The sequence below is a fragment of the Leptidea sinapis genome, chromosome 14 (genome assembly GCF_905404315.1).
Source record: "Leptidea sinapis chromosome 14, ilLepSina1.1, whole genome shotgun sequence".
In the NCBI taxonomy this organism is placed as follows: Eukaryota; Metazoa; Arthropoda; class Insecta; order Lepidoptera; family Pieridae; genus Leptidea; species Leptidea sinapis.
In genome coordinates this window covers 14,185,268-14,199,265 of record NC_066278.1, presented here as the reverse complement: position 1 = coordinate 14,199,265, position 13,998 = coordinate 14,185,268, and the positions used below count along the sequence as shown (strand labels likewise).

The window sequence follows — 13,998 nt, the reverse complement described above, 5'->3', positions numbered from 1 at the left end:
TTTATTATTGTTTGTGTGCTTTATTGTTACAGGTTTTAAGTGAAAAGCTGAAGCGAGAAACGGAACAGTGTAGTTCGCTGATAGACGAACTTGAACGTAGCAGGAAAGAAAACGAAGACCTCGAGTTTAGAGTGAGTTGTATTAGTTGTTGTTCAGTGAGGTTCATCTTACTTATGTTACAATTATAATATTAAATAACTTTTATATTTATACATATAAAACATTTTACTGTTAACCATGCAAACAAATACATAACTTTCTTCTCCGTGTGCCGATTTTAATCAAATACAGCTTCGTGAGTTTCAGAGTAAAGTTTGTTGAAAGTCTGTAAAGTAGTTTCACAAATGAATAGGAACAAGGTTGTGTGTTGTTAGCTACACTTACTTTATGACTCTACACTTTTATTATAGTAAATATATATGGTTAGATATGGATGTTACAAATAAAATTACAAATATAAAAGCAAGTTGAATATAATATTGTGTTTGTTGTATCAAATCAGCAATCATTTGCCAATTGCATGAGTATTAAAAATGGCTTAAATAAATCTCTATTAAATGACGAACAACAAATTGTTTTAAATAATTTTTAACTGTATTTCAGTTGGCAGAGAAAAGCGTGGACTTGGAGAGCGCGAAGTCGAGACTAAAACAGTTGGAAGGTAAATGTGGTAGCAACGAAAGTTTAGACCGGCGCGACCATCTCAGCATGAGGGACATGGAGCCACTGCAGATGCCGGACGAGCCCAGGATCGCGGAGACCCCGCGCAAGAAGCCCAGCCGGATCCCCTTGCACACGTCGCACAAGGGCGCGGCGCCCCGCCCCCCCCTGGGCGCGGGCCCGAGGCCTCAGTCCGCTCACAGCGCCCGCTCGCTGCGCTCCTCCGCCTCGGGCAGGAGCCGCTCGTCCCGGGACCAGCTCGACAGCTCCCACTCCAGCAAGGACAAGGCCCCCGTCCCGCGACAACCGACCGATAGCAAGGTTAAGACGAGATCCTTCTGGAACATTTTTCCTTTCAAAAACTCGTAGGACTAACAGTGCCCCTAGTGCTAATAAAACCTTACCACCGTGTGACCTAATAAACCCTTGCGTGACAGTGCACTCAGTGATACTATCGGTTACGGTACGAAGCGCCTCATCGAATACATGCCATTATGTCGATCGTAAGTTATTTTTCGTTTCATTACTTTCCGTTGGGTATTTTGTAATCTAGTGCCATGTTTAGATTAGTTGCATGCGCCTCGTTGCACTGGACTAACATTCATTCATTCATCTCTCAGCTTTTTATCTCCATTTTATTCTCTCCTCCTTTGTGGTGTAACTTGTTGTTGGACAACATTTTGACGACAATAATCTTTTACATTTTCGGCCTTACAAATCACCTTGGTAAAAGCTATACCTGAGAATAAAACTAGAATATGCAAAATGTTGACTATATCGCTGTCAATACAAGTTTGTCGAATGTCGGGCAGCCTTACAAATAAACGCGGGAAATGTTATACGTATATATATATAAACCAATCATAAGTAAAATGTCTATTTGTCAACATTTTGCATATCATTTTATATTATTATTATTTGTAAGTGCGTTTGTTTTTTAATATTCATTTACTTACTTCGTTAATTAAGTAATTCTCGCAATTTTATCATTATTTGAATTATGTCTGTATAATCACAATAGTGAATAAAGATGTAAATATTAAATATAATTATTACCTGCGTTATCAAGGCCGATCTAAAAATCGATTGTGAATTATAAAAAATAATTGTAAATAGTCGTTGCGTTATTTTAATTTTATGATTTATTTTATTTGCAGTGTCCATCTTCTGTGCAGCTTTAAATGGTACGGGGTTTGTAAATAATTCTTGTGATTATTTTATTTGTCTGTTTGTTTTGGGCTTTCGCTTGCCGCTTCCATTAAACACCTACTTTCCTCTTTTCTTACGTAGGTTTGATGATTGTATTGTATTAGATGTGGAAATAAAAACATGAAGTATGTTACAGTATGAGTACAGAACTGGTAACATAATAAAGTGGGAATTTCAATTAGTAACCTTTTAATAGTCATTGACAAGTAAAAATAAAAAGTATAAATTAATTATATAATCGTAAATTATGAATTATTTTATATTCCGACTTAATAATGTACTTTTACTTCGTTGGTATTAATATCTATTCAGTTTAAGAAATGTAATGTTAATATGGGATTAATGATGGCGGATTGAATGACCAAATCTCATTTGACAAATAATCGCACCTAGGTACCTACTGGGCGCCGCTTATAGTGAGTGAAGCAATATGTTAGTATTACATTTAGCATGTTATTTATTTTGATTATAATTATAATAGTTCGGCAGTATTGTGTGCAACTTGTAGTTTATTGAACACTATCACCTCATCGCCACTGTAGCTTCACTAGATGTTTTACTTTTTATTTGATAATTGACATAGTGGCATACCGGCTACCGGCTACCACCCACGTGTTGACTGTTACAACATACTATTGTAACATCAATCACTCCGTATTTTTTATATTTTATCTCACATTTTGTAGGGTCGGTGCTCTCTGAGGGTTTATTGGGCTGCATTCTAGAGCCCCGCTGATGTTAAAACTTCCCAGGGTCTATTAATGTTGGACAGTATTAAAAAATACTAAGTTTTTAATGTGCTATTGTGTGTGTGTCTTATTTATTTTAAATTAATGAAATATTTTATATTCCGCGTCGGTAGGTAGGTTGACGTAACGACAATTTGTTATACATTGGGTAGGTCCTGAGTATTATAACCAGAGGCTCAAACACTAACGGTCTATCCCTGTTTATATCACGTAACAAAGAAGTGAATGTAAAATTTCAAGTCACATCGTTTATTTCTTCTGCCTGCATTCTTAGCACAGGATGCCGGCTAGATTATGGATACCACAACGGCGCCTGTTCTGCCGTGAAGTAGTAATGTGTAAGCATTATTGTGTTTCGGTCTGAAGAGCGCCGTAGCTAGTGAAATAAATTGGCAAATGAGACTTAACATTTCATGTCTCAATGTGACGAGCGCAGTTGTAGTGCCGCTCAGAATTTTTGGGGTTTTCAAGAATTCATTAGCGAAACTGCATTGTAACGGGCAGGGCGTATTAATTACCATCAGCTGAACGTCCTGCTCGCCTCGTCCCTTATTTTAATAAAAAAGAATATGATAGTATCAGTGAGTTGAAAAAAGTCTAAGACAAGCTTTTGATATGTTGTTGAATGGTGGGGAGCTCTAAGTCGCACCATGGTGGGAACCTGACGCACCAGTAGTCGTTTAATGCTTACGGCAGAAAAGGACAGTTTGGAGTTTCTCCAAGAGTTTGGGATTCGCTTGAGCGAAGACGGGGCAGCGTAGGTCACGCCGGTGTGACGGTCGAATGCAATCCACCACGTTTCATCTTTTGTTCAGTACCTACTTCAGAACGAGTCGTGATTACTGTCTGGCATGGCGCCTACGTTAACTGTCTATTACAATTGTGTTATGTTTAGTTAGCGCGCTCAATAGTTACATGTCACCTTTCAATTTATATCACAGCTGTGACAAAAGCGTGCCGCAGAAAATGACCAAAACAGCTCTCGAGAAGACTTCTCGAGAGCTAGCCTAGTTGACTAACTATACTCTTGGAATATAATCGTTAAGACAAGCCGACAGTGTAATGATGCGTGACCTATTATGATTTGTCAATGTGTGCATTAGCTAAATAACTAGTTCACTACTAGCGTATAGACGAACAGAGCGTGCAAGAGCTCTCTCTCTCAAGAACATCTCAAGCGGAGATAGAGCAAAATAGAAAAATAAAGCTAATCTATTGTGACTTGCACTCACGTTGTCACACACGCTTGGCGTTAGCTCCTTAAAATTTAGAACAAGTATTATACAAGTAGGTGAAGCACACACAGGGGCGTTCATTGGTTCTCTAGCAAGGTAAGAGCACTGTACATCTAACTAGTGGTGGAACTTTGCTTTACTCTGACAGTACTAGGTTTTGAAATGTACATATTAAAGTTGTTAATAAAAGTGGTTAACGTTGTGCTCCCGACATACCAATTTTGTGATTTTAAAATGCCACTATCATAACTATAACGCACTTATGCACGGAACGATACAATAATTATAACGTACACGATAATATGAGTAGCCGTTTATTAATAAAACACTTTAATTAATGCTTTTTATATTGACTACAAAGCCATTTTATAGTGCTCCTTTTGTATTTACGAAAACTCATGAAAAAAAATTGACGTATCGAGACCGCTTTCCTATTTTATCTCAATAGCCTCAGGATGCGTGTATTTTAAACATAAAATAATTTTTAATATAAATATATGGGTCATGTAGCGGTAAAAGACCCATACTGCAATCTACTTAGTGTCAAACCTAAAATTTCATGCATTTTAAGATATTGAATAATACCTATAATATTATTATTCAAAACTCTAAGATAAAGTAAATTTTTTTGAAACGCTTGTAGCTTCGAAATCAACTTTAAATTCAAATCACAGAGTACCTTTGTTTCTTTTATTTATATAATTGGAGTCTTTACTGTCATTGTATTATGTCACATCTGCTTTACACTGTATTATGTCACATCTGCTTTAGGTCAAAGAGAGTTCAAAAAAACAGTTGATTAGGGTTGAGGGAATCATAGTTTTTGAGAGTTTTTGAAAACTTAGCACTTTAAATATTGTATTAAAATATAATGCTAATTCATTTCTGACTTCACATAGTAGTTAGAGATGACCTAAGGAATGTGTGGTTCAAAGCATAGTATACCCATTTAGTTTCACCGTGTATATAGCCAGGGGCCTTACTTTAGTATTTTTGTTTTCGGTATTTCTTTTCAGTATTTTGTTTTACAAAAAGTCCACTAAAGTATTCTCATCTCATCTTTCATCAATAAAATTTCTCTTGTCTGTATGTTTTCACTATTTTTTTAAAGTTATATCAGCACGATTCACTTTCCGCTAAGAAAGTAGCAACTTTTTTGAATCGCTTACTTTGACACATAAGCTATCCAGTTTACGTTGAAATATCACCTCATGGTACGAATAAATAAACGAACTAAAACAGTTTGCGATTCAATCTCCGACTTGGTTTGACGTCAACCTAAATTGGATAGCTGTAATGACGTCGTGGTATGAAAAAGATAAGCGGTTCGTTTTAGGTCGCCAATTGAATAGCAATGAAGGTAGGCCCGCAGGTCTATTAAAAGAAACAAATTTTATTTTATTTATTATTGAAACCTGTACCTATATCATAACCGGCACACTAATTTAATTTCTCTATTATACTTTAATGACCCAATACCTATTTTAAACACAAATCATAAAATTTTTTCCTTACGCTAGATACTAAATTCGGCTAAAATAACGGAACCAAATTAAACTTAATCAAATTTATTATTGAATTCTTTCATAATGAGGTAAGTCAAAGTCAAAAGAATCTTTATTCACTGTTAAACTTTATAAGTAATTTAGTGCAAGTCAGGATGAAGTACAAAAGTTACAATAGCATTCAAATGAGTATAACAATATTCATTAACAAAATTTAGAACATTAATTCCAACTATCTTTATCATTCAAGTAATCTTTCACATTATAATAGGCCTTAGATGTTAATTTATTTTTTTCGATACATTTAAATTTTTTAATGGGTAGTATTTTATTATCATTTGGGAGTTTATTATAAAATACAACACAATCCACTTTAAAAGATTTAGCAATTTTACGGAGCCTAGTAGATGGAATTGCAAATTTTTTTCGAGTTTATGTTTGTTTCGAGTATTGACACTATGTACATCACTATTCTTTTTAAATTGGCTAATATGTATATGAGCGTATAGGAGGTTCTCGTATATGTACTGGCAGTGTACTGTCATAATATTAATTTCACTAAAATTTTCTCTCAATGAATCCCTTGAACGCATTTTATAGACTGCTCGAATTGCTCTTTTCTGCAGCACAAATATGTTGTCAATATCTGAAGCCCTACCCCACAATATAATTCCGTAAGACATGACACTATGAAAGTAGCTGAAATATACAAGTCTAGCCGTTTCAACATCTGTCAGCTGCCTAATTTTTTTAATCGCAAATACTGCAGAGCTAAGTCGATAAGATAGGTTTCTTATATGAGCACCCCATTGTAGCTTAAAACCTAGTAATGCCTAGGAATGTTGTCGTTTCTACTACATCGAGTTTGTCATTATTAATTTTTATAGGTGTTGGTTGGTGCTTTATATTTGGAAGTGTAAACCTTACACATTTTGTTTTCCTTTCGTTTAAAAGTAAGTTATTAACATTAAACCAATTTACTACTTCAGCAATGTCGTCGTCAACCTGACAGAATTTTTTTTGCTTGCGTTTTATTTTAAATAACAAAGATGTATCGTCAGCAAACAGTATAATATCATGTTTATTCTGAAATATCATATGGTCATATATGATATGCACGCCCCTGTCCCCCGCGCACACATTGACAGATACAATTATCAGCTCCTATATACGATAGTATATTGTTAGTTAACTGACACACATTCTCAACAATCTTATATCATTTAGATGTACTGTGACAGCTCTGACACAACGAAAACAATTGCGGCGAACTGTTAGCCTTTATTTCAGCAACGCACGCACAAAAAATTGATTGACGTCGCGCGAGTGTATGACGTAGCTATCATGTACACTACAGTAATAAACCTGGCCTGTTGTAATGTGTTGTCTAACAGCAAGAGGTTCTTTCCAGACATAACTGATCTGAGCACTCCACTGTTGTTTGAGGAAATGTTTTTGCTTAAGCTGACTTTAATTTGTGCATTTTCCACCGTAGGGGGGGCTCTCTTACTAATATGTATATCAACTAACACTTGTCTTATGTATTACTTAAATACTAATTTATTAACCCTCTTAATCTTTTACGTAGTAGCTCCGGTCAATTTATTTAAATCAATACCGGATTGTAGCATTATTTAACTGTTATGGGGTTGTCAACCCGAAATTTGAAAAAACTAGGATTTGAAGCTGGAAAAACCTGGATAATTCAGTTTAAAAACATAACCCAGTAATAGAGCTGCAATAGCTAGTTTAATTAGTATGTAATTAAAATTAACATATTTTTTAATATTATGTAAGTATTTGAATATATTATGTAGTTAAACGAATTGAAAACTAGTTTTTTAAATATAAAACAAAATAAATAATCGCCTGGTCCCACTTAACGATTACAACCTGTATATTATATCTGACATATATAATAGAGCCGGGATTTAAGTTATTGATATTAAATTATCTGGAGGTAACTGTGAGTTAAAGAGATAGAAAAGTGTATCAATGTGTTTAATGTGGATATTATGTCGACAGAATATAGGGGCTCGCACGGGACTGGAGGACTCGCTCAACATGGACCAGAAGAAACTGGAGACCGGGGCGAGACTGGTCGTGGAGTACCTCACGAGGACCGACCGCCTGGCGCCGCTGTTCCCTCGCCTGCACACCGTCAGGAGCAGGCCACTGCCCGACGACCTGCTACAAGACTGCAGACTGGCCTACGAGAACCCACAGAATCTAGCTCTCGAACTTTCCAAGTCGATTCTGTACGAGGACGCGGACTCCATCGATCTGAACACGCTGAGGTCGTCGAGCGGCGACTCGCTGTGGCACGGGAGGCCGCAGCAATACTTCGAGAGTATGAAGTACGCGGCCAGCGACACCCACGCCGGCGGCGGGGACGAGAACCAATTCGAGGACGATTCGCTCGCGTCGTAACTCAAAAACTTAACGGTGGTTTTGTAATATTTGTATTTTGAATAATAGATCATAGACAAAAATGTATGAATCTAATCGATTTCCGATTTGAACAGTTTCTATGCATTTGCAAAGACTTAAACATTGTACATGTGTTTGTGGAGGATTGAAACTATTTCCATCATCACTTTAATTTATGAACGGCACTCGGCAGCTGTTATAAGATTAATATAATATTCATATTCCTGTATATAATTATTATATCTGTGATAATCACATAATATTGCTTTTTCGAATTTTACGAAACAAGTTAATTATTGCTATAGCATTCATTGGATTATTAAACATTTCCATAAAAATAAATCAATTAGAGAAGAGTTGTAGATGAAATTTATTGGTAATTTATTATTGCAGTCAGGGGCCGGGCCAGCCATTAGTTACGTTGTACGATTTTACAAGGACGGGGGAAGAGGAGATGGCCCCCCCCCCCCTCCCGTCACACAATGTGTGACAACACCCTTAACGTGTGACGTAATTTATGGACGGCCCCCTTACTTATAAATGACTATTATTATTATCATTCCTAAGCCTGTTTAGGGCTAGACTGTGTGGTAATGAGTTGAGTCGAGTGAGAGGTTGGTACGACTGGGGCAAGGCTGTGAAAAGGTTACTGTGGCGCACTTTATTGACTTATTATACGTGATGATACGAGTTGTGACCCGCAGCCACGTGCGGTATGTGTTGAGTACAGACAACCATTATATTTGTAGACAATTTGAAGGACGTAGGGCCCGACGCTGATGTCTATAGTGTACTTAGACTTTACTTACGTAACACTTGGCTGAGTGTAAGCTTAGCATAGTCATTGCTTTCGTTTTTATAGTCATTTGGCAGCTGAAGTTATACTGAGCTTAAGTTACGACAGCCCAATGCAAAAATGGAGTTCGCGAGTTACTTAAGCCAATGCTAATCGTTTGAACTAATTTCGAGAGTATCGATTTATTGGTATTAGAACGATGACGCCCTTATTATTGGGTATTAAAATGTTCTACAAATCCAAATGGTCGTCTTTACTGTCCGCGCCAAAACGTAAGCGTTCTTAAGTGGGCGCACTTTTCTATCGTTATTCCAACACAATCCATATCTGATTCCCGCATTATTATGCCCATCCGATAATTCCTTAAGTTTTTTACCTTACGTAAATAAAAGAAGATATAACCTGCTACGTTAAGAAATAAGAATAACACTAAGTATAAAAAATTTTACGGTATTTAAAAAATACATTTTTTTTAATAAATAGTTTTTTTATACCGTCAATCCATACTGGGATATGTTTGGTTTTGGGGAGTGCGCGGCACCTACCACACCGTATATATATATCTTGTAACGGTTTTAAATTTGACTTTCTCGTGTAACGCTTAAATCTGACGCTTAGAAGCGCTAGAGAGCCCACGTCCATATTAAAGCATCACTTCACACACGTTATAATTGAACTTTACCATTTAGCATGACAAGATGAGAGGCGTGTTTTATTTTAAAGTTGTTTGTCTATGTTCACTAAAAGTGACACTTTATTTGCGGACCTTAAGTAGCAAATGTTCGCCATTTTAAAACGCTTGTGTATTCGCGCGAGTTTTATTATAAGCCCGTGAGTTGCGGGGAGTATTAGTGTTAGTTGGGGTCACGTCGTAGTATGATCGTGTTCTTACCTAATTTATATTAATGTTATTGTTACTGTCCAATCGTCCAGTGCCGAACGTCCTATACCTTATATTATATACTACTACTAGCTATTCACGCACTATCTCTGAGAGTACGTGCTATGGAGGCCTATATAATTATGCTCGGTTACAAATAGTAGGAGACTGATTTTGTATAAAGACATAGAATATGTTTAACACTGTTAATGTGTAAATGAGCTCTGTATAGTAGTAAATGTTTTAATGTAATTGTATGCCTATCTTGTTTGCGTTAGTATAACGGCTAGTTGTCGTAAGTAATATTCCACTTTCACTAGGGAACTACCTATAAATTATATTAGTAACTAAATATTATTTAAAAAGTCGACAATGTATTGTTGTACCTACAACTATGATCGCGCAGCTTAGGTTAAGATGTAAATGGAACCTTCTGTCCCTTCCTAATGTTAAGATACTCATAAATATCTATTTGAACTTTGTAAAGTTGTACAGAAATCATATCATTATATACAAAAACTTAATAAAATGTTCATATCATATGTTTGTTTCTATGTTGGAATTTTTTTCTATACACCCCAATATATATATATATATATCCAATAATGTGAACTTTGACTATCCGATAAAATAAAATAAAATGAGTTAGTAACAAGAGGTTCACCTGACAGTAGGTGATAAGCCCTGCCCATTACCACAGCTGTGCAAAGGCTGCCGGTAAGGGCTTACCTTATAGGAAAGAAATTTGTGTACAAATGTATGTATGTATATAAGTACCTACACGCATTACAAGTTATACTGCTTTGGAGTAAGAACTTGAAACAATAAAAAATTTATTAAATGAAAGAAGAGAAACATTTTATTTTTATACAGTAATAAGAAATACAAAAAATAGCTTATTGGTTTACCTTTCTTGTTACCGTTTTTGTTTACCTTTTCAATTTTAACATTTTAATAAACAAGTTTTCAAACTCAAAATAAGCAGTTTGACTAAAGTTACTCTGGAGACTACGACACTCCATAATATTGTATGGTCATAATACTTAGACAGATCATTCTGTTATATTTATACTAGCTTATTAGTCTTTGTTTCTTAAAACTTTATATTAAATGAAGATATCGCAATATTTTTTTTCTATATTAGGGCCAAGTGTCTAAGGAATAACACTTAGAAGACTTAATTATTAATATCCATTATTTCTTCCATGCTGCGCGCTAAAATGAAAACCTCTATCCACAGACGAATAAAAAGAGAACGACTCCGCGCCATGATATTAAGAAGTGAAGCAACATTACGCTAGTGTGTGTGCAGTTACGGGGGATACCAGATAACAAAAATATTTTACCGATATTAGTCCTAGTATTATATTACGTTACTTACGTTACTTGTAACTCCGATTTTTTTATATCTGATAGTCAGATTTTTTTCTTAAATAAAAATAAATATCGTCATATTATAAGTAAATAAATAAATCACATAAACCTTGAAAGTAAGGATTGCGGGTTTGATTCCTGTGCCCGTGTCTTGTTTGCAGTATCTTTGTTTCAACTGATATAAAAATGGCGTTCTAACGTTTCTTATTTTTAAGAATACCTACACAAAATTCATTTTTAAATTCGTTTTTTTTGCCACTGACGTGGTATCAAATAAGTAGATTTTTAGAGAACAAACAACTACCTGTGTTCTTTATAGTGATTTGGTTTCTAAGTAATTACACATCATATAGTAACACTTATATAAAGGGTCTTAAGTTCAGTTCTCGGTACAGCATCATCTTCCTAGAAAGACAAAATTACAATTCATACTTTTATGTCCGTGACAAATGCGGTCTGTCATCAGTCAGTCATTTTGTGTCTTCTAAGACGCCACGTCTCTCAACGCCAAGTAATGGGAATTTTCACGGAGTACTGGATCCCGACATTTCAAGCAGCTCTGCTCAAAGATGGGAACAATACTCGTTATGTGGCCAGAACCGCACCTTATTAAGTAGGTATCTACACAAATATGGGCCGGTTTGAAGTACTGTTCAATACTATTTTATTTTATTTAATTAGCACCAAGACAAATGTACCAATTATTGAGTTTAAAATTATTGTACTTACTCTCATTTACATAATTAGAGGTGGAAATGTTAATAAAAATGCGTATTTTTTGGTGTGTGAACACATGTTAAAACCTGATTAATTTGTCTTACATATACAGGTAATTGAGCTACTGAGTCTCAATTATAGAGGTAAACATCGAAAAAGTGTTACAAATCAAATCTCACTTAACCAGTCCCAAAAAGAACCGGGACTTCATTGCAACTCTCGATAATAGAGGTTTTCCACTTATCCAGGTTTAACTGTATATCACAAGAGTCATAGCACAGTAACAGGTATGAAGTTGGTTCTCATTCATTTAAAAAGCGTGGTCTTAAGTATTTTTTTTTACTAATTTAAATGTTGATACAAAGAAGTTGTGTGGACCTATAATTGTACTCAATAGCTTTTATGGGGTTTAAGTACTCAGGTCATTTAACTACCCACGTTTTAACTCGATTTCTCCGATTCAGTCCCGATTTCTTATTATTTATTCATGCAAAATAAGAAATCTATTAATTTCAATCATCATTAAACCACCATTCAATCATTCCAAAACTTTGTAGTACGTGGAAGACAGTTCCTTGGAAACGCACTGTGGAGGAACGCCACACATCCAGATCGTGGGGATGATATCCTTATTTTTGAGGTGTCGTCCGAAGTTGGAATTCGGCAATAGGCATCACTATATTCTAGGAAAAAAGATCAAAAGGGGTTTTTTTATAACAATTGACAACTTTAATATCACCAACTAATAAACAATAATTCACAAACAAGCTAACATTTAAATAATTAACTTTATTAATTAATAATATATAATTAAATTAAACAGTTCAATTTGTTAAGCTTCTAGGAATACATTTCAAATAACACAATGACTAATATTTGAACAGAAATTGGGCTGAGTAACGTCCTAACTCGTCAATGTTTGCAGCGGAAGTGTGTTTTTAAAGACGTCTTCACCCTGTCCGTGTCACCTGTCACTTTCAACAAGGCCTTTCCCGACAGGAGGCCGTCCTCGGGCTCCTTAGTTTTCCAACTCTGGAGATCCATTTCCAGAGTTGGCAACGACCTCTGTGTTCCGAATGCGCTGGGGTGGCTCCATCACGTCATCAGGCAGCTCCACAGAAGTAGGTTAGATGACACTCGGAGCGGCACTCTTCATCCTCATTGTTTGACTCTGTGTTTTAAAATTTGATAAATTTCATTTGAAATTTTATTTGAAATTAACACTTGCGGAATTGCCTAATACATAAAAAACTTTAAGGGACAAATTTAACTTTATGTATGGAAAACCAATTTCAAATAATGTTTTAAAATTTGATAAATTTCATTTGAAATTTTATTTGTAATTAACACTTGCGGAATAGAATAATACAGAAAAAACTTTAAGGGATTGGTATGGACAACCAATTTCAAATAATGTTTTAAAATTTGATAAATTTCATTTGAAATTTTATTTGAAATTAACACTTGCGGAATTGCCTAATGCATAAAAATCTTTAAGGGACAAATTTAACTTTATGTATGGAAAACCAATTTCAAAGAATGTTTTAAATTTGATTATATTAATGAGATGTTACAAATACCGTTTGTTATATAGGTACGCTTTTGAAGTTTTATTCCATCCAAATCGCACATGATTTAACCATCCATCAAAACCGTGCTTACAATATTTATTTAATTTGCATAAAAATACTTGTGTCGTAAAACGTATAACTTTGACTCCAATGATAATGAAAAGATTTCGCAAACTTACTTATTGAATACTTATTGTAAGATGAAACTCAGTAATTAAAAATCAAAAGTAATTTTAAAAAAGAAAAAAAAATAAACCTCACTCTACATTATAGTTTAACTACATGTTTGAAATTAAAACTAATTAGATATATTTTTATTTCTTGAACAAAATCTGTGTACAAAATAAAATTAACGTAAAAAATTGTAAGCAATCGAACAGATTTGTAGCTGTACCTACAACCAATAATATCAATTAATACAAATGTCTAATACCTAACTTGTAATGTAGCATTATAGATCGTAGAAATAGTAATCGTGCATAATAACTGTAATAAGCGTATGCCGAAACATTCGTTCTGACAAGAACATTTTATTTTATATAACGTAATATTAGCTCTGACAAGAACATTTTCTTTTTTATTTCCAGATATCTTCCACATATTCCTCACAGTCAAGCAGTTGTTCTATTTAATCTCTAAAGATTCCTCAAATAGATATCATATCATTTTTGATACAGTTCAGAAACATTTCTGGTGATTCTAATGTTTTTAATTGGTAAGATATACTAACTCTTAATTTAACATTATGAAATTATTCTATTACAAACAGCTGATTCATTAACTGTGACTTTTTTAAAGTACTATATAATTGCATTACGTTATTTTTATAGAGGTTACTTGTAAGATGATTTGAATAATATCTTTTCCGTTGT

General features: G+C 34.7%; 1 protein-coding gene across 3 annotated transcripts in view; it reads left to right on the top strand.

Annotated features, from left to right (window-relative positions):
* The window catches only part of LOC126967979 (uncharacterized), a 116,364-nt gene extending 106,360 nt beyond the window's left edge, over positions 1-10,004 (top strand). For all 3 annotated transcript variants that reach the window (XM_050812716.1, XM_050812717.1, XM_050812719.1), the window contains exons 4-6: positions 33-131; positions 604-981; positions 7,384-10,004. In XM_050812716.1, the coding sequence (XP_050668673.1) occupies positions 33-131; positions 604-981; positions 7,384-7,788 (882 nt within the window). In that variant the 3' untranslated portion in view covers positions 7,789-10,004. The remainder of the gene's footprint in view (positions 1-32; positions 132-603; positions 982-7,383) is intronic.
* Positions 10,005-13,998: the final 3,994 nt, after the last annotated feature.